The 26,103-nt window shown below is 39.6% G+C and overlaps 1 protein-coding gene across 1 annotated transcript; it reads left to right on the top strand.

Moving 5' to 3' along the window:
• The first annotated feature begins 9,957 nt into the window (after nucleotides 1–9,957).
• Nucleotides 9,958–23,692, top strand: zdhhc7 (zinc finger DHHC-type palmitoyltransferase 7). The gene is given in 7 exon segments (XM_042509185.1): nucleotides 9,958–10,055; nucleotides 15,066–15,440; nucleotides 17,615–17,715; nucleotides 17,896–17,992; nucleotides 18,697–18,778; nucleotides 19,428–19,558; nucleotides 20,255–23,692. Coding segments are annotated over 7 exon segments (1,026 nt in total). The 5' UTR covers nucleotides 9,958–9,998; the 3' UTR covers nucleotides 20,438–23,692.
• The last annotated feature ends 2,411 nt before the right edge of the window (nucleotides 23,693–26,103 follow it).

Below are 26,103 nucleotides of genomic sequence, written 5' to 3'. Positions count from 1 at the left end.
ATTGAGCGCTGTGGGGGCATACGGCAATTAACATCCTAAACAGAGAAAATAAGGAGAAAATAAGAAAATACAGACAGAGGGCAAAGTCTCTGCAGATAAATTAATATATCCTCATACAAGAGTTTGTATGATTACATAAGAAAATGCACATGCAAATATTTGTATAACTAGCAGATGGTGAATGAAGTTAAAGATTTAATATAAAGTTAATTACTTAACATAAAGTTACATAGGTTTCCTTTAGGCAAATAGACTAGAGGAACATAAGTTAGGTTTAGGAAAAGAAACATTGTGAAGTCGGAATTTAAAATAACTCAATATTCACTCAGTTTCACAAACTCCTTTGGGGGAAAGTCCTGTGTTGTTAAACCAGTTTACTGCCCCAACCTGCCTCTTTACACAACTACTTCTTTTTTTACTGCCATCAGCGCAGTGGTCATGTGGTCACAGCATTCCTCATTATGTTTGTTATTCATGAATTAGTGGCTCATGATTACTTGAGTTAATTACAGATTGTGGTGCATTATTTATCATAATTTGGTAGTTAGCCTATACATACGAAGAGTGCACGAAAACAGCCTGAATAAATACACCTCCACACTCTATGAGTCTATACATTAGGTTTTTTTTCTTTTTCAAGGAAAATCATGCATAGCATATCTTACGTAGAATACCAAAATATCACTGCAATTTTTTACATTGTGATTATACTATATTTATATCATTTTTGTGCACTATAGATGGCACTAAAAGTCGATTCAAAGGACAGATGCAAATGTTAAATTACAGCCATTAAGGCCACAGACCAAACTCCACTGACATGAAAGCATATGTGACTGCTGTTTGACATCAGTCTGCTGCATGCAGCTCTTCCACCTTTTGAAAATAGCAGCAGATGTGTTTGTGTTTACAGCAGGAAACACTTGATTTATGTCACACTTTTAAGTGGTGTTTGCTTTGGGACAAAGTGTATTTTGTTTATATATGAGCACCAACTCACATCTGGCTATTAACTTTCAACCCCAACAATACAAAATTTGCCAAAATATGTTTGTCATTAAAGGCAATCTAGAATATAGTATATTATATCACTTACATTATAAATGACTGCAAACTGTCCTGAAAATAAATATACAGTATATGGCATGCTCAATTGAGGCGTGTCGTGTCATTACCAAAAACCTGGACTTAAAATGAAAGATGAGAAAAACACCAGTAGGTTTCAAAGGTTAAGACGATGAAGTCACAGGAGAGGAAAATAACTTGACATAGGGCATCTGACAAGTGATGCTATAAAATGATCTACAAACGCTATAATCCAGATTAGTAGGGTCTCAGAAATCCTGGGATTAGCAATATAATGCCCTCTAATGTATCTTTTAATGGAGGCTGTCATCTGTCTCTCATGCATTTTCATCATATGGAATCAATGGTTCAGGCAGGAAATGGAGCCTGCTGGTGCTCACTACACTTCATGTGAGATAATGGTCAAAAGGGGACAGACATAAAGATGTTTTCCCTCAATAATGCCCTGCGCAAACACATTAGAAAACTCTTGAATAACCTCTGTCAGCTCTTTCTATAATCCCAGTTAAGAGCTGCTGCACGGCGCTTTCCTCAATCATTCAAGTACGCTCTATGGATAAGGCCCACACCAACTTTTGGCTGGTGCAGTCACTATGATATGCTGCTTCAATCAAATGTTTGAATACATTTGCATTTGTTTTGTTGCTGTTAAAAGGTTTGTAGTTTTGTCTAAACCTAAGTGTGTCTTTTGGTGTGGATAAGTACCATCCAAAGTAAACCCACATAAACTCAGGGGAGAACAGAGAATCTCCTCATAGAGAGGTGCTCAGTCGGTGTATGTTCTTACTGTGAGGCAGTAGTAGCCACTAACCACTGAACCGCTGTGTGGTCAAAATATCATCTCCTAAAATATTCCAAAAATCCACACTTCTGACTCCTCCAAGTTTGCCATCTTACTTAGCGATGCCCACATCTGAGATAAAGTGTCGGGAACAGGATTAGCATTTGTGTGGCCCTAATCTGACATGATCACCAAAAGCCAACTTGACGTCTTGTGCAGAAAAAAATCCCTTAAAAGCCAAAGATTACTTGGGCCTCAGATTTGGAAGTGCATTGCTACTTGTTTTAAGTGGTTTGGGACGACTGGGTTAGCAGAGAGGGAGGTGGGATGAAGGAGCCCAGAGATGGAGGCTGTTTGTAGAAATCTGCGGAAGATTCAGTCAGTTAGAAACACAGCAGAGCACCGAGGGGAGAGGGAGCGAGAGGGAGAGAGGGGGCGAGTGAGAACCAGAGAAAGAGGAAGTCTGTCTTTGTTGAATTATTGATAGACTTCATCCACTATGTGGTCTCTTACACCGTGCAGCATGCAGCACTGGGGTGAACCATGAGTCATGCCTCAACTCCACCAAGGTCCAGACTTGGGAGGTTCTCCACTCAGCCGTGACTTATACACACATACACACACACACACACACTCTCTCTCTCTCTCTCTCTCTCTCTCTCTAATGCCCCTCTCTCAACTCCCTATGAAAAGGAAAGCTAAGCTTACCTTAAAAGCCCTTTTATAAACTTTGTATTGATCTTCGTAAATGTGATGCAGCACTCAGGACAGGCAGAATGTGTGTGGTGTGTTTGTGTGCGGGCAGGCCTAACTTATCATAAAAAGCTACCCTTTTGCAGTGCTAACGAGGCAGTCATCATTCAAGACTAACTGCTGTTAAAACTGTGTTCTGAATGCAGCAGTAAAATCAAGAATACTTTGACATTTTGAAATATGTGTTTATTCGCTTTCTGTCAAGTTGATAGGCAAAGTGATACCATTCGCATATCTGTCTGTAACATAAAAAAAACATCAATGCCAATCAGAGCTGATGGCAATAAAAACCTGTCTACTGCAGAGTCATTTGACCTGTGTGTGAATGCCGATTGTGCGCATACCCATTGCATTAAAAAGCCAGATGTTAGCGTTTTTTTGTGCAGTGGGAATGAGGCTGAAGTGGATACTAGCTGTAGACTTATGTTTAGGAGGAAATTTTGCAGATTTTCAATCAGCTCTGTGTCAGTGTTTGGAGTGTGCTCAGATGAACAGCGTTTGGCTTTCCCCATGCCCCAAGCACCTGCAACTCTCCACCAATCTGTCTGCAGAGGTTTTGGATAAGTGGGAAGTTCTGGGCGCTTGCAGCAGAGATATGGACTCGAGTCAGTTGATACTTGATACTTTCTTAAAGCCCAAAGACTGAAGTGTGTTATTTAGAAATTGCGTCACAGATGAATACATCACCCTTCCTTTCCTGAACAAACATTAAAACTATTAATTTCCAGCAAGTGGACATTTAATTCCCCAGATCCACTTTGTTTGAACCAAGCTGACAGCATCCAACAAAGTTGCAGAAGAGATCCATGAAAAACAAATGTTATGTTACTGAGCACCAGTTGGTAAAATGACACAAAACTTAGTTTTGTTTACATACAAAAACTACACTTTGGTAGTTACACTTTACACACCTAACAGCAAACATGTTTTAACAAATAAATACAAGTTTTAATTTCTTTTCCGTAAATTTAATATATCATTACGATATACTATATTACTCAAAAATGGAATTATATTTGGTGAGGAGCACAATAGGACTTACATTGGGCTTGAAAGGACTTTGGACTTGTCAGTCTTGACTTGTGATTTTAACTTGAGTGCAAGACTTGGGGCTTAATTTGAACTTGCAAAACAATGTCCCACCTCTGGCTTGCAGCATGGGGGAAGTCAAACATTGTTGATCTGCACACACTGCAATGACACAGAGCTGGTTGAAAATCTACAAAGTTTTCCTTTGATGGATAGTGTGGTGTCAAACTTCTCATCTAACTCTCTACCAGATAGCAATTAGGCATTATTTCGCAAAATGTGAAATGTTTTCTTTAAATCAAATCCTCTTTCAGTCTGAACGGTGTCAGGGATTTGCATGGAGTATTAGTCTTAGCCTAGATTTCCTTGAATAGGAGTTCTAATGAATTGGCTGGCACTAAAGCATGAACATCAGTTTTTTAAGTCGAGTGGAGAAAGGCTCTCTAGTGTGTATCCTACAGTATAAAATAGTACACTTTCCGTGCTAAACTGAGATGAGCCAGAAGGATCCGTGGTGTCTGCTGGGTCAAGGCTTAGCTCTAATCCTATGACATCAAGGTAAAAGTCGGTGAACCCAAGGGGTGCTTGGCAAAAGTGAAAAGCAATAGGTTTGTTGAATAATGTCAGCATAACAGGCTAATATGCACGCTGCTTATTTCGAATGTTACAGGTCTGAAACATTCTCATAACATTTCTCCCACACCAGCCACTTTTTGTTGCCTTACTCTCTCCACTTCATGCCTCTAAGAAAAATGTGTTCAAACAAATACAACCTGATGCTTTTCATCCTCTGGTGTGTGTGTGGATGTCAACTAGGTGCTTATTTGTCCATGGGCTCCTCTTACTAAAGCCTAATGTAATCCATTATACCAGTGCCTTTCTGCAGAAAACAGACGAGTACAGGCAAAGGAGGAAGCTATGTTTGGACTCAAAAGGTGCCTTTTCCAGGCTCTTAAAATTCAACATTCAACTCCACTTAAACAACATACTGCTTCCTATAAATAAGCGAAGTGCATTAATGACCTTTACTGACGCTGAGCTGTTAACTGTTACTTATTTGTAAAGCTCCATTGTAGCTTTTCTTTGGCGTGTGCACACTGCAACCAAACATACAAGGAGAACTGATGTTGTAGAGGACTAAAGGTCTTGGCCCTTGTCTGTTTTACTCTTGTGGTTTTAGAAAAGCCAACAGATTGCCTTTCTCAGAAAATCCCCTCTAAAAGGCTTCTAGGTTGGATTTGTGCAGGCGCGGCGAAGGTAGATGCAGTAGAGATAAGCCTGTGCAAGGTTATAGGTCATATACCATCGTGGTCCTGGTCAGTGTCACTCCTCATGCCAATGAGGAAAAAACTCCAGACGGTCAAGACTTGGATACTTCTGCTCATGTTTACTGCCAGTCTGCCATTTCTTATCTGGGTTTATCTGTCTAAAGGAGATTTTGCATGCATACATTTTTCTTGCATATTTACAGCAGAGACAGATGGCAGCGTACACTCACCCCGCCGAGGTCTGCTGTGTTGAATATAAATGAGCAGAATTAGTTAGTAAATACCGTTTATACTGCAATGCAAATACTGCAAAGAAATAGAGAAGAAGAAAACAAAAAATAGTCTTTAGTTCGTTTTTTTCCTGAATTCTGAGTGAAACATGATTACATTGAAAAGATGCATGAAGTAATCTAAAGGGACACAAAACATGATTGTCAAATATCATATATATCAGTTCAAGACATTTGTGCGTTTTAAGTTAACTGGACCCTTTTTAAGATTAGCTATTTCGATTCCTATTATTAATATTATTATATAATTCTGTAAATACTACAGTATAGCATCATATGGTTGCATATACCCAGCATACATCGTACCTAGCCGCAGCTACATCACATTCGCTTCCTAACCTTTCTCCTTTTCTCACTCTCTTTTTAACACAGATGAATTGATGCCAGGTAGCAGTATTTAATTCAAACATACCAAGGCAATTCCTCTTGAGGTGTTTCTCTCTTTAAAAATTCATGAGGACTTCTCTGCCTTCTCTTTTTATTTTTAACAAGACATTTCCCTCAAGTGTTTCCCTTGTATGTCTCAACAGGCCTCTGCACTGACATCTCTCACTGTAGCTCAGGCCTCTTTGTTTAATAGCATTAAAAAATTGGTCTTTGGAAGGGAACCATATGCAAGCAGTGCGAGTGTGAGGAGGTAATTTGTGTATTTTTTAAAGGATGGTACGACGTATTTGGAAATATGTTCATTCGATTTCTCATTAAAAGAGAAGATGACACTCTCATGTCTGTACAGTAAATACATAGCTATATCCAGCAGCTGCGGTTAGCTCAGCACAATGACTGAAAACAGCAAACTTGGCTAACATTATTTACCAGCCATGTCCATAACAATCTCTTCACCACATGGCAAGAGGTGATACTTGCCCAAATTAGGAAGTATAGCTTCAGCGTTGCTGTATTTGACATGTAGAGTACATCTACTGTATTGGGTCTGGGCTGGGATTGCCTTACTGGCTACGACAACAAAGAAGCTTAGATTGCATCCGTATAATATTAACTACAGCTGATTTTTTAGCACTTTCTTGAGGTCTTTTTTTCTTCTTTCTTTTCATTATTTACAGGCAATTTTCTTGTAACCTTTTCCTGATTTCTTGTTAATTTTGGATAATTTCTTGTTAAGATGCTTGTCGTATTCTAATGAAATCAAGCCAGTTTGCTCAGGTTTCAAAAGGTTAATTAATCTGACATGAATGTACCACAACAGACAATGTACAAAAGTAATTTACAATGGATTTCATAAAAACAAAGTGGTGTGGTGAGATGTTGATATGTGAGGTTATGCAAACACGTTCTTTAAACGCCCATAACATCTTAATCTGTCATTCTGAAGCATCTGGCAGACAGCCAACAAGTGAGACTGCCTAGCTGTGGCTTTGTTCGCAGACCATATGAATATGAGGGAGTCTCCACTGATGGGCAGATTTCTGTGATAATCGCTTCTTGCTTGTGTGTTGTTTCTCTCTCATCTTCTAAATATTTTTTTCTATCCCATCTTCCAAGCAAAACCCCGAATCTTTCCTTCCCCTTTTATTCCTACAACAACACAGACATACACACACTGACAAGGGGACCTGCTACAGTCACATCACACACTCACTCCAAACCACTCTGCTCTCCACTACACTTTGCTTCACTTCATTTCATTTGAAAAGCCAGCATGGGCTGGGGGGGGCTGAGGGGGGGACTGTGTCAAAATAATAATGCACATGGGAACCCAAGGCCCCCGGCGGGAGATTTTGTTTGTTACATGAGCACTTAGCATTCATTATTTAATCGGATACAAGACTCCTGATTACATCAAGAGTTAAAATCAAATACCCCTGCTTTGTTACCATTCTTTCTAATGCATATTCTGGTACATCCACGCAGGAGATGTTTTGGGGAATGTCGCTTACATCAGGTGGGGAGAGCCTTTTGGAGGATGCAGACGACTGTTTATATGTGACTGCTCTTTTGGCAGTCAGTCAGATGCTCATCTAGCCATAATGGAGAGAGTGAGAGAAGCAGGTCTGGAAATGGAAAAGGCTTCAGTCCCCTGATTCAGCCTTTAAGCTGCTTTAGAGGATTGCTGGGTATTTTTTCTCTCCCTCCCTCTAAAACAGACAGCTGATATTGGCTCTGAACCAGAACAGGAGAGGGCAGAAGCCCTGAGCTTTCACTGCACAGCTGCACACACAGGGTAGAGAAGGGCCAAGCTGCTTTGTCTTGGCTTTATAATCCACTCTTGGGAGACACGTGACAGCAGAGACTGTAGCCAGGAATGTCCTGCTGCTCCCTGGTGGGGACACACCGCTACAATTGGGCATCTGTTTCCAGCTGACCTCAAAAGTCTCTGGTCAGGTCAAGGTAAATATTTTACTCAGTCAGACAGTATGTTCTTCTTCAGCTGTCAATCCCCAGACTACCTGCTGTGACATCACCAACTGGACCAGAAGTGTAACATGCATGAAAGTTTTAGTCTGGAGCAGGACGGCAACAGTTTTCTGCTATGCTGAATTACTCATGCGGGGATTTTGCTGCAGTTCAAGGTTATGGTAACTGCAGGAATGTCAGGCGGACTCAGTTTGGGCTTTTTAGAGAGACTGAGTTCAGATCAGGCAAGCCGCAGAGCTGTAAAATATTTATCCATTTTCTATCCTGGTCAAAGTTGGGCTGCTGAGCAGTTCAACTGCAGGTTACTTTGAAAAGTGTCCACACAACACAAGCAGTAAGAGACACTGACGCAGACTCTGTTCACTGTGAAGGTTTACACAGTTCAAGTATTGAGAGTTTGATCATTGGTGAACATACAGTAATTAAAAATCAATGTCTTATTGGAATTGAATTTAAATAATGCATCCAGGAACTTAAAACCACAAGTCATACATTTGAAAACTCTCTTCAGAAATGCAAAGTAAATGTTCATATTGCATATTGCTGTTAATGCAAGTATAAATGAATTGTTAAAAATGTAAGAATGGCAAATAATCAATAATATATTATTAATACGTAATCTAATGATACAAATAGAAATGTAGACTTGTGCCTGCAGAGCAGAACATACATCCTTGATCCATGCACATGCACAGTGCATATATACATATATATATAGATATGTGTGTGTGTGTGTGTGTGTGTGTGTGTGTATTACACATATGTATAGTATATCACAGTATATGCACATCTACATCTATTTTAATATAATGTAAAATCAACATCATATGCATTGCATGCATTCTCAGGAACATTTACCAGCTGCACATTCACAAATCTGAAAAATCGTTATCATGATAGTTAGAGCTTTAGTATAGTTTCTATAACTTTACCTAAAGGTCAATGTAGAGTCACTGTATTTAGCCAACAGCACCAACGAGTGGAGAATTGAGATTATCGCAGTTTGTAGTTGCAATTCTGTCACTATCCACAAGATGACGCCGTTAAGCAAATATTGTTTTCCCGGACTTTAACGAATGGTTACGGAAAAATCCGAGGCAAACCCCGGAAGCTCCGTCGTTACTGGTCACTGTCGTCCCGTTGTTAGAGCGATGTGTTGCCGCTGTTTCGGGTACGGCTTCGTAGGAACTGGAGTTTACCTCAAACGGGACATCATCATGTGTTAAGACGGCGTTCCCAACAGAAGAAATTAGGAATATTAAGGTATGTCATTGAGCTGTCACTCGAGAGGCTCTGCTTTCGCACTCGTTGCTCGCACACAGTGTTAGCATGCTAGCGGTGTTAGCTTCTGTTAGTGGCACGTTAGCAAGCGAGATTTACCAGCCAGTCCGGATGCATGTGAAGTGTCAAGAGAGCAAGCTGCTCGTGTGTGTGTGTGTGTGTGTGTGTGTGTGTGTGTGTGTGTGTGAGTGAGTGTGTGTGTGTGTGTGTGTAGTGTGAGTGTGTTGATAGTGTTGAGTTTCAGTCACGACCTTTACAGTTATCATTGCAGCGTGGATGTGAAGGAGGGCTCTAATCTCAGTCACACCTCTCCAGTTAATCTGCTATGGTGCTTCAGTTTGTTGTTTGTCTGGTTAAATCAAAGTATATCTGGCAGAATTCAATGTTGGACAGTTTTTTCACTCCCGCCATGTAAAAAAAATGTGAAAATGTCACTTACATTGCAGTGTGGCAACTTAACACAGATTCTAGCACATATTTCTGCAGGTATTAGTATCACTGATTTGGGGGGGCTCAGTCATTGCTGCGCGACAGTATTATCACCTTGGTTTGGTGGTTTGCATAGAGACCTCAGCTACAGTGAGTTTAGAGAAAAATCTGTGATCAGGCATCAGACTACAGTCAGAAAATACTTGCAGTGTCACCACATTTCTATGAATAGCCATCATGATGGGTGTGTTTCCTGGGAGTAAGAAGGAAATGCTTGCAAAATCTGGGACATCATATAGACCCATTCAGTTGATGAGGAAGCAAGCATTGTACAGTTTATCAGCAAATAGTTAATGCAGTCTAGTCCTGTAATAAACTCTTCTTTCATGGAGCTTATAAAGCTTTTGTTAAAACTGTTTCATACAGGTGTTGGTTCAAATGTATGGTCATTATGCAGACTGTAGCTTGCTGTGCTGTTTTATTGAAAGGTGTTTCTAACATTTGGTCAACTCACAACAGTTACACCAAAAACAAAGCATTATACCCTTAGTGAATTAGTAAGCTGTATTAGGTTAAGCACAGTGTACAATAAAGTGGCAGCTGACTGTATATTTAGATGTTTTGATTGTAATATTTAACACCTTTTGTGTGTTTCTTTTTTAGGGGTCAGCCTACATGCCAGCCTCCATATGCACCTCATCCTGAATGCTGGTCCAGGAGCTACACACCACAGCATGTTAGTGTGAGGACAGAACATATTAGGTAGGTTGCCACATATTTTTTTTCTTAATTTGCACGTCTTTTGTTTCATAGAGTCAAATGTGTAACAAGGGCAAACAGAGCGGAGCAGCCAGCCTCATGGCGTCTGTTTATCTCTTATGCAAAAGCTGGAAGAGTGGCATTCCTCATGTTGGCTTTCGCTGGTGTGATGGAGGTTTTCTAGGGAGGTGCTGAGTAGTAATAGTAGTAGTGTGACTGTCTGTACTAGAGGGTATTTTGCTTGTTAAGTCATTTGAAACCTGGCTGAATGTTTTGTAGTTTCTTATGAGCAATTTTTTTTAGTTCGAAAATGAATAAGAAAAAGCCTCAAGCTCCGGTCAATCACCTGTAAAAATAGTTTTGATGGACTAGATTAGTTTGAAGCAGCCGCGCATTAATCACTGTCAGTGAAACAGCGTTATTATGACTGATGTTTATTTTAGTTGTGCGACAAATAGTGAATTGACTCTTAAGCTGGACCATGTGTTTCATGATTAAAAGGTTTTTATTTGCTTGCATATCTTGTAGATTGAGTCTTTTAACAGAGCAGGCCATGAACTGGTTCTGTATGTAATGTTGGTGGCCATTAGATTCTTTTTGTTTTTTGTGTCTATTCTCGCCCAGGCGTGATTTTATTTTTGGTCCTCACTGTTTTCTGTAGCATCGGCATAAGGTTGGCTGGTATGCTGTTTGGCAATTTGGAAATGTAACAGTGAAACATGAACCCACTTAGCAAATCGAAACCCATTTCTTTCAGGAGTATTTTTGGCTATTGTTTCATCTAATTTTCTTTGACAGTAGATGTCAGCCCTTGTGTGTGTGATGACTCTGCAACAGAGTGACCCTGCAAAGTGATCTGAGCTGCTGGTAGTGTATGTCAGAGCGAGGAGAAGAAGAGAGAAAAGGAGAGGGGTAGAGACAGGGGCCAGTAGTTCTGGTGTTGTGCCCTCTGACTAGGAAGGGCAGACAGCTGGACAACCAGCTGGTGTGGCTTTAATGAACCTCCCTCTCATTGACCACAGAAAAATCAATGCGCCCTAAAGAGCATCTGCCCTCTTAAGGGCAATGCTGATTTTCTTTGTTCAACAGAAAAACAGCATGCCATTGGTGATGTGTGGTAAACAATACTGCCTGTAACTGAATACACTTGTTAAAAGACATATTTACAGACCCTTGTCAAGCTTCTACAAATGGCATTGCTATATCACTACAATATTTCTTGACATCTTTGATTTTTGGTTGCTAAGTTTCTCATTTTTTTTCCCATCCACTATGATTTCTAATGGTGTCAGCTTTGTAAAAATCAACAACTTCAGTATTATTTAATGTCGGCACAGGAAGCACGGAGCATAGCTGATTTTGTTTATTGAGCCACTTCCATCTATTTTCCAACCTGCAAAAACTAATGCTGTTCTCTCCTGTCATTGTGACCTACTACTCTGATTTTATCCTGCAGAGAAAACACATAGCCAGAATCTATCACTATCATTTTCTCAGCTGACTTTCAAACTCTCAGAGTCTGATACATTTTGTCTTTTGTGATCAATTTAGGACTGCATGATGTGCAAAAAAATCATATTGCAATCATTTTGATAGATATGCGATGTGACTTTAGTGGGAAGGGTTTTTTTGCATTATTTTGGAGTTGCGCAGATGAGGTTCTCTCTCATTTTTTCTCAGTACCTTAGATAAACATTTGATTAGATGTCGCTTTTCTAAGATGCTGCTGTGTCGTATTTGAATTAGACGTTAAAAACACTCTCCTCAGCCCCTCCAGAGGATGAATGTCTGTCTGTGTATGTGTTTCCATTCTGTACAAATAAACCTGACGTGACATTGAGACAGGGTAAGTTGCTGCTGTAATGAAACACTTTCCCTCACAGGATTAGTTAAGTATTTCTATTCCATTGTATATAAAAACACAGATGCACAAATGCAGAAGCTGAATTTCCTGATCACACCTGCAGCATTTGTTTTTTTTATTTCACATTAGATGTCAGGAAGAGTCTGTCTGTAGGCCTTTTCCCCCATTTTGTTCATATTCTCCACATAACATTTCTTTGTTATCTATTACAATTTGAATTGAAAGCCACACAGCATTTTTGCAGCTTAGCCTTGGGTAAGCCATTTTACCACCAGTTGCACAGATTTAAAGTCACATTGATTATAGTTTCCTGGGAACTTCAATTGGTGTGTCACCAGCTGTGACAAGCCTACAACCAACCCAATTTAAGTGCTGCTCTAAAATGACCAGCTTAACTAGACTCTTACTAGCATGCCTGTCTTATTCAATGGAAAGAGTTTAATAGCAGGAGACGCATCAATTACACTTACTCTCGATCGATGTCTCAATCTTTTTTTTTTCTGGCTGTCAGGGAGACATCTTTGATCATGGGGGATTTTAGCTCTGTAGGCCACAAAACTCTCATCCCCGTTGGCATTTCCATTTTGCAAGCAATTTCGATGACACCCACTGACATGGAAAGTTTTTGGATGCAAGCAGAAACAAACAGCAGTGTGGTGTTTGGAAGGCCGCCTGGTTGGCCAGTCAGCTGAAGACTGAAAGCTTAGCACTGCGCTACACATCTCACTGGAAATGTCTCATTTGATTTAAAAGCTCAGCAAAAGGAAGTCGTTTGCTTCACAGCATTACATCAGAGTCTACCAGAGCACTGCATCAAATGCAACAACTTGAGCCTATTCTGTGGCCAGATAATAAGTGACTGGTGAAGTGTAGAAGCATGTTAAACAGGATTCTTCAGTGTAAGGTTGTTCTCTCAGCTGTGTGTCACTTACTTTCTTTTCCGGAATAGAGAGGCCATATATGAGTGGTTGGTTCTCAAAGAGCGTTTAAAGATGAGAGCACAACACGTGTATAAAAGTTTATGATGCCTTTCTTGTATAAGACGATGACAGAATTTAAAAGTCAGAGAGGAATCTCACTGCTATGTCTCTACATTCTCCAATTAGGAAAAACTTTCTTTGGTTTACCAGGGTTGTGGATCCTTATAAAGCCATTGAATTCAGTAGTCTGAAAATATGGCCTTAATTGGCTTTAAAAATCAGTCTTTCAAAACTCTTAAAAGTGCTAAAACATGGACACTATATGAGGAATAGTTTTCTCTTTCTCTTATCCCTTGCATCATAAAATCTTAAAATATTTGGCATTATCTATTTTTTAAATAATATTTTGAATGCCTCTTACATTAATGTCATGTAGACCAGGATAGAGAAACCAAGAACATTCATTTATATTACCACATCCAATTAAATGACAAATAAACAAGATTTTTCCAAAGCAAATCATATGATTACTTTTCTGAAATTTTGATATGTTAATTGATTCAATGTGTTCCACTCAAGAAATCTTAATTTCTTTTCAGCTCTTGAAGTAGTTCATCCATAGTCCATAGTGTCTGTAGTTTGTAGTTTTTTTCCTTCAGTTTTGGTTATTGTGAAATTGTTCTTCAATTTCATTCTTAATGGCATTACAAAAAGTCTTAAAATTTTCCTTTAGCTGCAGGAACCGTGTTTAAAGTACATGCTGTACGGTTAAATATATTTGTATCCACTTCACTGGTATTATCAGTAGCAGCCAGCCATTTTTTTTTTGATCTGACCCCTGTCTTATCAAAGAGTAAATTACCATATGACCTTTTAAACCAAATAAATCTAAAATCATTGATGTTTTTCTAAAGCTGTGTTTAATGGGTTTACTTGGTCTCAGTGAGTTTCAGTGACGCCTCTCAGCAGGAGGTATCTGGGTCTTTAGATTATTCTATTAGCCTGTATTCTTCACATGTTCCTTAAAGGGATCAGGGCAGCCATTGATTAATCTTAAAGCTGTGAACATGGTCTCTGGGGCAGGTCTTGACCATTCTCTTGTGACCTTGACATAAGAGGAAGAAACGCCAATGACTCATGCCGCTTGTGATAACAGCTGCATGGCTCAAAGGGCCCTGAGCTTGAAGAGTTGTGTACAAGGTTGACTCACCCTCTACATACAGTTTCTTTTTGTACCACCTAGTGGTGTGGTTTAAGGATGGTGAGGTTTGCTGGTGGTCTGTCCAACACTGTGGTTTGAGTAAAATTTCTAGCTACACGCCAGATTACCATAAGAAAAGAGGGGGAAAGATCAGTTCAGATTTTGGTGACGCTTCCTTGAGTGCAAAACCACGGGCAAAATATTATCATGGTTTGACTGTGGGCCCTCTCTGAATGAACTCTTTACTCTGTAAAAAGCTTATTTCAAGAAAGAAAAATCAATGTTTCATGATTTAGCTGCCTCTTTGTACTATATAGATACGTCCAGAGATGCAGTACACTTGATAATAACTAATCCTACTTGTGAAGTTTGTATATCAGAGAATTTTAATCTTAAAAAATCCAGAGTACTGCTATTTTCATTGTGAGTCTTATGTACTATAGATGATTCACCATGATGTTTTGCAACAACAGCAATAACCTCCTAGTAGAAAACAGCAGTTGACTTCTCTTTTGGATATGTGTAAAATCTGCAAACCTGTTCATTTATGTTGTCGTTCTCTACTGTTACAGTAGTGTTTAAAGATATACAGTTAAACATGAGGTCTGACCTATCTGACATTTCTTCTGTGCTTAATTTATGTACTGTGTTATTACTGTGAAATTACTGTGAACAAGTATTGTAATTTTGCCTATATCTTTAATGTTCTAATTAAGTGTTTCGAATATCCATCCTTGTGTATTTGGTTTTCCTGCCACATCTCTTCTTTGTGAATCTCATCTTCCTCAGTCTCTCAACCTTTTTATCAGTCCCTCAGAACCCCCCTCCTTTGGTCAGGTTTCAGACATTTTTAGCTGCTTCTCATTGATGTCTAACTCTCATACGTTCTAACAGTTGTTACGATAAAGTTGTAAAAATGGTGTGTATTTATGGAAATAACAACTGTAAATGTCTGGTCCTTTTTTTAATGTGTGAAGACACAGTAGCTTCCAATTTCATCGTGCTTTAAGAATTTCCCTTCTTTTTAGGGCAGGATGCAGTCTTCAAACCACCGACTGCGAGATATGGAGCAGCACCACCCGCTGCTGGCGGCAGGTTCAGATGTCGAGACAGGGAGCCTGGCAGCCGGGGTGATGGTTGGGGGTACTCACGCCGGCCACACAGCGGGGAACCGCACACTGTGGTTTATTCAGGACAGCTGTGGGATGGTGTGTGCAGGCATGACCTGGTTCCTGGTGCTGTATGCTGAATTTGTGGTGAACTTTGTCATGCTCCTGCCTGGCAAGAACTTCTGGTACTCGCTACTCAACGGGGCCACCTTCAACTCCCTGGCTGTGCTTGCATTGGCCTCACATCTACGCACCATGTTGACTGACCCGGTAAGGATGTCAAGGAAAGTGAGAGTGGGTGAGATTGAGGATGCAGGTAGATTGATTGGTTTGACAGTACAAGAAAGCTTGTGTGTTTACTCCACAAATACAACACTACAAAATCAAAAGTAATACAGAATTAATGTTGTACTTACTGTAAAATCTTAATGAATAATGGTACTTAAATGTAAATTAATTGATATGGTGTTTGCCGTCTAGGGAGTCAGGGCTGTTGTGATAACAACAATGACGCACTATTGTCAAGTAAACCGCAGGAGACTGCAAGCAACCGCCGCAACCGCTATGTCTGTGGTTTTGCATTTTTTCATCAAAGCACTTTATATTATACTCTGCTCCAAATGCCAGCAGCATGACAGAGGGGCTAAACGTCTATTCTGAGCTGACTGCTGCACGTTTTGCCATTATTTTTGGTCAATGCGTGTGCAAACGCGGTGTGGTCACACACTTTGGATAAAAGGAAAAAAGGAGGATTAGGACATATTCAGCAAAGACCAACCATCATATTGCTTAACAAGAGATAACAACAATTGAGGAGAAATTAATACTGAACCCACACCGACCGGTGGGTCCGTCCTCTCTCCCTGCAGGCTTCAGCCCCCCTTCATTCAGAGCAAAAAGGCCTTTACTATCTGTTGCCAAAATTTTTACCTCCATGGATATTCTGTATCAAAGCAACCAGACGCAACCAGAGCCTCTCAGCTGAAAAAATGCTATGCCCCTTATTGCACCTCATTCCCCCTCTGTGTTCTGCATTTTACAAGTTATTTATATTGTTTCAAAACTGTGTCATCTTTGTCATTTAAAGAGCAACAATATACCGAAGAGCCCAACAATGAAGCGAACTTACAAAGCATTCAAATCAGGATAAATGAAGTAATTTGGAACAACAACAAATATAGCGGTAATACAGCATATTGCACTGTTGAACAACCCTTCATCACCGCAGGGAAGATTCAGTCTCCACAACAACTCTAGTTGGGGTCAGTAGACACACTGTAGTAGTTGGCAGCACTTATTACAGCACATACTTGAAGCACTGCCATGGTCAGACACTTGTAGTCACTCACTGATGTAATCTGGGGCACTGAGCTGACTGGCAGTGTGTGAGGGATGTTGGATGGGAAAACTGTGCAGTCTACTAGAAATGTCCTAATCTGAGAACAGTAGCATTTTTTGACCAAAAGCTCCCAGAAAAAATTGGTTCAGGACCAAAGTCAGAACCGTAGTGTTTGCATTTGCATGAACAACTGAATGTTGTTAAAGTTTTTGTAGAGAATCTGAGTACTGTTTGTTTTGTTTTTTTAATTTTAGTCAGAAAAGTGAATTAGTGAAAAAATCTAATTGCCTTGATGTAGTTAGTTCCATTGACATTCTATAAATTATATGAAGATTTTTGATATTTTCAAAACAATCAATAATTTGGCCTCCCTTTTCCTGCTGCAGTGTGTGACTAATTTCACAGTAAAAAGTAGGTGCCACAGGGATAATATTCTACACTTTGCTACTGATGCTTTGTGACTTCTCTTTGTAAATTCAGCCAATTCGTGCTTCAGGGGGTTGTAGGTCAAATAATGTTAGTGCTGCTGCTGCAATGTTGACTCATGTTTACTCAGAGAAACTAGATGCCTGATGACAGCTCCACTGGTGCTTTGTAGCCCCACAGCCCGGCCTTAACAATTGCTCCACTTAAAAACCCAAAATAGTACACAGAAGGTCTTGCAGCAGTATGTCAAAATTCAAAAGTCTTAAGTTTATTTATGCATTACACTCTGAGTGGTAGTTAAATGAAATTATCATTTGCTCAGGTAATGGCTCTATTACAGGCCTTCAAACCAAGAGAGAGGGAAACACCAAACGATGCTTTTTGTCAGGCTGAGAAAGTAACCAACAGAATCAGTGTCTTATGCAAATTCAGTCAATCATCCGGTCTTACTTAACTCCCAAAGACAAGTAATAATTGGAACAGTGTGTACAAGTAGTGGGTGTTTGAAGCCTTTCTCACAAGCATAAAAACAGTTGTTGAATTGCTGCATACACAAGGACACAGAGCTCGACTACTCTGAGCTATAATGACATAGTGAATTTATTTGGACATTTTTAACTGACATTTTTAATGCCCCCCCCGCCCCCCCCCCCCCCCCCCCCCCCCTCCCCCGGCTCGCTTCCGCGCGACCACAACAAAAGAGAGGAAGGAGTACATGGAGAGCTTACAGCTGAAGCCTGGTGAGGTCATTTACAAGTGCCCGAAGTGCTGCAGCATCAAGCCTGAGAGAGCACACCACTGCAGGTCAGCCTAACTGTAGTGGCCAATTTTACCCAGAATGAAATTCTTATACCTTAAAGCATCCAAATTATGCTTTTGAAAACATCTGTATCAGCATTTTTTGTGCAACCAGCAGCAGTATAGTTGATAATATTAGCAGGGCCACTGTGTCACACATTAATGTCGTCTCTCTCCTGCCTGCAGTATTTGTAAAAGATGTATCCGGAAGATGGATCACCACTGTCCCTGGGTCAATAACTGCGTGGGAGAGAAGAATCAGAGATTCTTTGTACTTTTCACAGTAAGTACACACAAGTACACATGGAGTAGTCTGTTTAATTTTCACCAAGCCTGTCTGTGGTAACGGGAAGAACTGTGCAGTTCATGGATGGCAACACCTTTGAATCCCTCAACATTCATTATAAAAATAAACAAGCAAGTTAACATGTGTCTCGACTCCACACATTTTTCTTCATTAACATGTTTTTAATTTCAGAATTACTTAGATTACATGACTTTATGTCAGTAAAAAGGAAAAAACTGGCAACATTCCCATCCCAAAGATGTTTTTTGATGCCATAACCAACGGAGGTTTGCAGTGATGTAATGCACAACAGACACAGGCCTCGATGAAATGTACACTCATAGCCATTTATGACCCTCACAACAACATCAGCACTTTTTATGGCTTCTTGTGCTGACTGGAACTCTTTTGATGACAGAAACACAAAGCTTTTGGATATGGCTGAGCAGTACAAGGTCTCCTGTGAGATCAAATGATTAGTTTGCACTCCTTACAGCCATAGATATAGAGCTATGCACAAAAGAAACTAAAGCAACAAAGTAGCATGACTTTTGGCTGAAGATTTAGCTGAAGTTTTTCTGAATATTTAACAGTTTTATTACACGTGAAATCAACACTGCAAACCAACTTTATGTGACAAGAGTGGTACTGCTTCTCTCATTTTTATCTCATGTCCCACCCCCCTTTTCCTCTGTCTGCAGATGTACATAGCCTTGATTTCTGCCCATGCCTTGGGCCTCAGTGGTATGCACTTCTTCACCTGTATTAAAGTCCAGTGGAATGGTAAGGCTTCTCTGTCTTGCAGCATTGACTTGTGTTTGAGTCAAAAAGATAAACATAGAATGTCAGGAAGATGTAGTTGATGAGTCAGAAATAAAAAAAGAGTTAGAGACTGCTTAGAGAGAGGAGCAGAGACAGAAAGAGTAGAGTGGAAAAGAGAAAGAGATTGTTATCCTGTTTTAAGAGCAGCTGCTCTGCACCGGTCACCACAGAGCTGCCATTGATTGTTTCCTGCTCCCTTGTGGGTCTCTGCAGGAAGGGACCAGAAAATGAAGATAGTATTTCATTCTTCGTACTCCAGCCTCTGCTGCCCTCTTCAAGAGGACTCTGGCACTTAGCAAGCAATTCTTTCCGCCTATTTGTTTTACATACCAACCAGTATTTCATGCCACAGTGCTGGGTGCAGAATGACAGTCAGGTTTACACAAGAGCTCGTCCTTAGCTTCAAACCTTTTTCTCATGATTAGATTTAGTTTTCCAGCTTGTTAGAATCAGGTAGCATTATTGGGGAGGATACATGCAGAGTTACTGTGTGCACACCCAGTCCTGTATTAATATATGCAATGTTAATTTAGTCAGTGTTTTTAATGTGACATTTCAGCTGTTCAGTGCAAAATAACAACTCCACCTTTCCATCTCTTGCTGTGGCCAGAGTGCAGTGACTTCTCTCCAGGGGTGTCTGTGCTGCTGCTGATCTTCCTCTGTCTTGAAGCCATCCTCTTCCTCACTTTCACAGCTGTAATGTTTGGTACGCAGATCCACTCTATCTGCAATGACGAGACGGTGAGTAGCCGCTGCAACCCACAAGTTTGGTCCCTCTCAGCAAGTTGTGTGTGTGGCAGTGAGACTCACAGTAAGATGAGAGCATATAGGAAAAGATGACAAGGAAACTTAGTCTTGATAAATGCCCTTTGGTTCTTCAATAATATATAATATATAATTAGTTTAATCTAATACCTTGTTTTCTCCGATGAGAAAAAAAGTGTCAGTATGATACCCTTATAGTGATGCGTGGGTAAGGGTTTTTGGAAACCCACACCAATCTGGCCTGTTATGAGAGCCAGTCTGCCCTGCCTGGCCTGCAAACATATCCATCAATCAATCACCTGAACCCAACCCGTAAATCTGAGCTGAAAGATTCTTGTAATGATCATCGCTAATAACAACCTACGTGCTGTTGGCTATATTTTATGACATTTTCAGCGAGTATCACATTGTAAGATGTGTGTTATCTGTTAAAATAACAAATGTTAATAAAACACAAATGTTGGAAGACAGCCGGTACTTACCCATCTTGTAAGTAGTTACAACTGACCTGTGGGTTGTGGGTCAACCCATGCTTCACTATACCCAAAGATTTTCTCTCAGGTTTATCCTAGCACTAATGTAACTGTGTATCTTAGCATGCTAATGGGCCAAACTAGACAGATAACTAAATTGGGAATCTTTTATTTACAGAGGGGTTTGAATGTCTTGCAGGAGATTGAACGTCTTAAAAATGAGAAGCCCACGTGGGAGCGTCGCATGAGATGGGACGGAATGAGAGCTGTATTTGGGGGTTCGCCCTCCCTTCTGTGGTGCAATCCATTCACAGGCCTGCGTCTGCGGCGCCTGTTGCTGTTGACCCACGGTCGCCGCAGCGGGTCTGAGTTCTCTGTCTGAGAGCTGGGTGGACTGATGCAGCTCACCAACACTTGACAGTCTCTAAAGCAAGATTTCTTGTAAGGCCTCCTTGTCCGGGGCTCAGATGGACCTCTGCTCCCCGAGGCCGTCCTTCAGGTGTGGGTGACAGGGAGATGGGCTGCTCCGGTGGGACCCCAGCGCATCACAACCGCCACTAAAAGTTTGTATTCTCACTCTCACATGCTGATGTAGACACTTCGATCTGCGCGAGTATGCAGAACAACTGGAATATTGTTCCTAACATGAGCAGATTCTTTTGGTTTGTTTGTGTGTTTTTAGGTGAAGCATGCAGTATGTAACTCAAGTGAGTCTTTTGTTCCTTGTGAGACGTCCAAGGTGCTGTTGGAACTCATGCACCCTCGGTTCACAACTTCAGCAGTTTGTTTTCTTTGCTGTGCACATGAGATTCAAGATTAGTGTTTGCATCAGCAACGTATCTTTCATCATCACTGGACCCAGACAAGTGAATATTAATGGGGAAATGCTTGAAACAGCTTTATTGGACCCAGACAAGGGAATCACAGCTGAGGACATGCACTTCTTACATGGCACTGGATATGGAGCACAGTGGACATCAGAAGTGGAACTGTGCTGCCTTGATTTGCATGTATAACAGCCCAATCAGTCAGCATCTCAGCCGGAAAATGAGGCTTTCACTATCTTCAAATGAATCAACAGGCTACTGTGAACACAAGCCTCATTCTTATTCAAGAGGACTGAGTGTCTGCTCCTATCTGTTCATCCTCTCTGTCATGTTTTTCCTTCATTGAGCTGGAATTACTGATCCTTTAGGTTACTCGGGCCAGTAGAAATGTCTTTTTTGAATAACTGCTAAAGCTTCTTTACCTTTCATCATGCTGAAAACTCAACAATTAACCATAATGACGCACTGGAGATGACTACTTTTGTTCTAAATCTTCATTTGGTTTAAAAGAACTTTTATATTAGTTGTACGTTCATGTCCATAAATTTGCTCATGCTACATGCTGCTCCATGTCTCAGTCTCTACAGACAGTCGGTGACCCTTAGACCACTGATATGCCTCCCTGTGTTTTCATAAAAAAGTGATTCAGGTTGAACCCTGAACAGAGATGACTGAATGTTATTAAGTTTGAATTGTTTAATTTGTACACAGTTTTTCTCTGTGGAAACCTGAAGGCTACTTCTGTGTGTAGTAGGAATCCATGAGCAAAAACACTTACTTTATAGCATTTAAACTCTGACAAACGACATCACAAACGCTGGAGACAGAGCTGAGTTTCAGACACAGCGGCTTTGCATGCTCCTTGGCTGCCCAATGGTGTGACATTTTCAAAAGGAGAACTTAAAAACACTGGCACCACCTCTTTTGGCTGGTTTTGAGCTCGCTCTGATCTTAAGAGCCAAGCTCCATTGTGCAGTCAGCCTGTAGAATTACAGAAGGAGCTGAACTTCTGAAAGAGGCCGAGGTACCAGGCTCATTATACAAGCTTTATTACTGAACAAAGTCTCGGGGAGCTCAGCAGATGCTTATGGAGCCTTTTCCTACTTCACTCCAGAAATGTCACGCCTGTAACACCTAGTGGCAGGACAGTAGCAGATACTTTTCCAGTGTTATTAGAACACTTTTCCATGCCTTTAAAATTATTCAGTCAAGTGATTTTATCACCTTGAAAGATTTTGTCATTATTGCCATATTTACGAAAGTGTTCTCCTTTTGTCTCCTATTTTTACTCTACATTAATTAATGAGCCTGTTTGCACTGGATGGATGTGGCTTTTTGATTCTAGAGTTCAGGATTTAAAGTCAAGTCTACCTGACTGACTGGACGGTGTCTTCAAAGTATTGTCAAATCTAGATTCTCAAAGTCTCATTTTTATGGCGTGTTGGACAATATACTGCTGTTTGTTCTCATCTGTGGTTGTCAGGAGAGGGAACTCCACTGTTTACACTAAAAGATGATATCCAATGCTCTATGGCTGTATTGTTTTAAACTTGCTGTCATTAGAATGTAAAACACATCTATTTTAGGACTAAGGGACGCAGCACTGAAAGCTAAGTAATATCAGGGGATTTTATTAATGCTGGCCTCATTTCTCATTTTATTCTGCATCACCTCAGCAACAGTTTTCAGAGTAAATGTTGGGAGGATATCACTTTCTTATTTGTGTCACACTTTTTCTATATTCAGCATGGTTCAGTCGGCAAGTCCTAACATACTCAATGTGCTTTTTAATTTATGAGGTGCAGAATGATAATGGAGAAAGTTCATCTTAACACAGCATATCCATAAAAATCATATGTATAAATGGAGGATGGATTTATATTGACTAATTGGAAAACTACAGGGAAAACCATGCTGTTGAGTTTGGCAGATCCACAAATGTGTTGCTAACGGCGCAACAGCTGGTATTAAATGTAGTTGCAGTTTTTGGTGGCAAAATTGCATTCAGAGCCAATAAGAGAGTCTAATAAACATAAAGTGTCATTAGAGTAGAGGTTAATGTCTGATGAACTAATGGTAACAGTGGCAGGACTAATATGCTGCTAAACTTTTAGTGGCATTTGTAGGAAGCAGAAGAAGACCAATGCTGATTGTGGACTGACAAAATTTCGGTGTTGACTGCATATGAATATTTGACTGGTATTATTTGAGTAAGTGTGGTTGATGTGTATTTCACAATAGGAAGGTCCTGTTTCATGACCAAACTCGGATGCTGTAATTATAGTGTCTTAAATTGGGACTCCGTTACAGGGTTTGTAGTTTAACATTTATGCTCAGCAATAGAATCAATGAATGATGATCTTTAAAGGGTAATTTGTATTTTCTCCACCTTGTGCTGTTTGATTTATCAGAATACAATCATGGGAGGAGGATTGTTGTGCAAAATTGTGTAAACCGGTGCAACAGTACCCTGTCAAAGATTTTTTCCTCACATTAGTGAATTGTTAAAGGGGACGTGCTGAGTAAAAGTGGAACACTTTTGTGATGTTTAGTAATGATTCTTATCAGGGCGGTTGGTGGATTAAAGAATTAGCATTAACATTGCCATGAACAGTTGAGAAAGATTTTGTTTCCTACTTACCTGAGAGAATGTTTCCTCAAGAACAAAAGTCCTTCAGCTTTATAAACAAAGTATATTAACAATATATAAATGGAATGTTTTATTCAAGTTTTTTAATTAATGTGTCATAATCTTATAATGTCTTATATCTTTAATGTCATTCTTTTACATAATAAACAATTAAATTAAAGCTAGAAATTGTGATTGATTGTCCATCATAAACATTACTATTCATTACTTCTGGGTTTTTTATGGATAGTCAGGATGTGTGTCAGTGAGGTTGGACAAGCTTGGAATGGATGTTAGTTTTGCTTTACTTGAAATTGACATAAAAGAAGTAGTAGATGTTAACTGATCATGGGGGGCTGGAGAAAGTTATTGCTGCAGCATCTAAGAAGAAAAAAGATCGAACTAGAAAAGTTTACTCAGTGAAGTGCATATTTCTGCCAGGTGGCTGGAGCTGATCGTGGTCAGCGGAGATAACAAAGCTCATTCAGAGTTGATGCCGATCATCCAGAGAATGAGCTGTAAATATTTGCTTCTAAAGTCTTCAGATGTTAAATTGAGTACATGAAACATCTTAAGGGCCCCAATACTGCAAATGATCTGACAGTATCATCTTGGAATATTTACGGAACAATTTACCAGTGTGTAGAAAATTCACAGAAGGTCAAGGTAAGTACTGTTACATCCTGGAGTATTGTTAAAACCAAGGTATTGGAATTAATCTACAGGTGCTGCGGTATAAATTGAGACCAAACTTTTCAATGAATGTCATTTTTTCAGTTTTATCCCAACATGGCCTGCATACGCTTCTTTTAATAGCTGAGAGGATTGCCAGAAAGCCTTCTGTTCTAGCTTTTGCTTGATTGTTTAAATGGTTGGCAGCGCCTACGAGCTGGTTAAGAGGAGTGAAGATTCAACTGCACATGAAGCTATAACAGTCAATAAAACAGGTTTTTCAACTATTATGAATCAACACAACCACAGGAGATCCTTGCGCAAACAGTCGTACTGTAAATGTGCACACAAAAAATTGGGCTGGTTTGTTCAGTAGTTTGCAAGATAACTGAAGAGAGACAGGTAGCAGAGGGCTTAACATTACTCTCAGATGCGCACACACAACCAAACTAGTGATCACCTTCAGGCTTATGCCTTGAAGAAGGAGTGAAAGATTTTTTGTGACCCACATGTGATGCAGAAGTCCTGCAAGCAAATCAGTAATTCTACATAATCATTCCAAGTATACATTAATGACAGGCACAGGCATACTATCCATTTCGAGATGTGGAATATCACAGAATTTAACAAAAGCAACAAAAACACTTATATAATAAAATTAATATATGAGGTCTGTGGGACAATATTACAGTAATATGAGAGTGTGCCATGTTAAAAATGGTGAGTTTAAAAATTATTATTATTTTTTTTAATTTGCCATTCACTATTTAAAAAAAAGTCATTGCAAATAGTACACACACAGCAGACATAGAATACCCTGTAGCAAGGAAGCAATATGTCCAATAAATGACCAACCTTTAAAACAGATGTCCTGTTAAATGGCTGTAACATGAAGGATTATAAATGTAATGATACATTTTTTTAGACATACACTGCCCTGCAACTTCTCGATGCAAACATTATTAGAATAGTCATTTTGAAAACATTAATGCTGGCACAGAAACACTTAAATTTTCATTTTATGAATGTATTAATGAATATGTGAAATTCTTCTGGATTGATGTTTTTAACATGCTTTTGAAATGTTTTGTGGAACCAAGATTAATTTACAAAGAAGAGATATTTTTTTAGTATTGAGTAAAAAATATTTGATCAGAGATCATATTCTTATTTTGAATCTTCTTATTTTATATGGATTTTTTCCCCCAGTAAATGCAAATGGTCTGAAATGACATCCAATATCCACCACTACAAGTATGAACTGAAACTGTACTTTGAAACACTAAAAGGACTGACACATACAAAAGCCACCAGGACTATGGGTATATACAATGCCTTAAAAAAACCCCTCTTTTTAACCCTTTGAAACCTGGATCGACATCAGTTTTCTTGTGCTGTGTTCAGACACCTTTCACAAGTATTTGAGCCTTTAAATCCTGAGCAAATTTGAGTTGAATTCTTTTGAAAACATGGGGAAAAGGCAATGAGCAACCCCCCCAAAAAGATGTAAAATTAGTCAATTTAGAAAATTGGTTTTTTTTTAAAAGCTGGGTAAAAATGTCCAGAAAACTAAATATACAATTATCATAATAATATAGCCTATGTAATATTATAGTTCAGAATTATTCAGATTATTTCCTTTTTTTCAAACATTACTTTCTTTTTTCGTGCTAATTTGCATACATTTTTTTTTTTACTTATTACCAATTTCTTGCATTTTTTTGAATAACTTTTTTGTAATTTTTTTTCAGGTTTTAATTTTGTGTATTTGTACCCCTATGACACATCGTTCTGTCCCTTCTGTCCAGTGGGCGGCAGTATAATCATTTTCTGCTGGTGTGAGTTCCGCTAATGAACTCAGAACGACCCGATGTATTTTTATTCCCTCCGTAACAACTCTCAGGAAGAGCTTTTTTTTTT

The sequence above is a fragment of the Plectropomus leopardus genome, chromosome 1 (genome assembly GCF_008729295.1).
Source record: "Plectropomus leopardus isolate mb chromosome 1, YSFRI_Pleo_2.0, whole genome shotgun sequence".
Taxonomy (NCBI): Eukaryota; Metazoa; Chordata; class Actinopteri; order Perciformes; family Serranidae; genus Plectropomus; species Plectropomus leopardus.
This window is presented reverse-complemented; position numbering and strand designations above follow the sequence as displayed.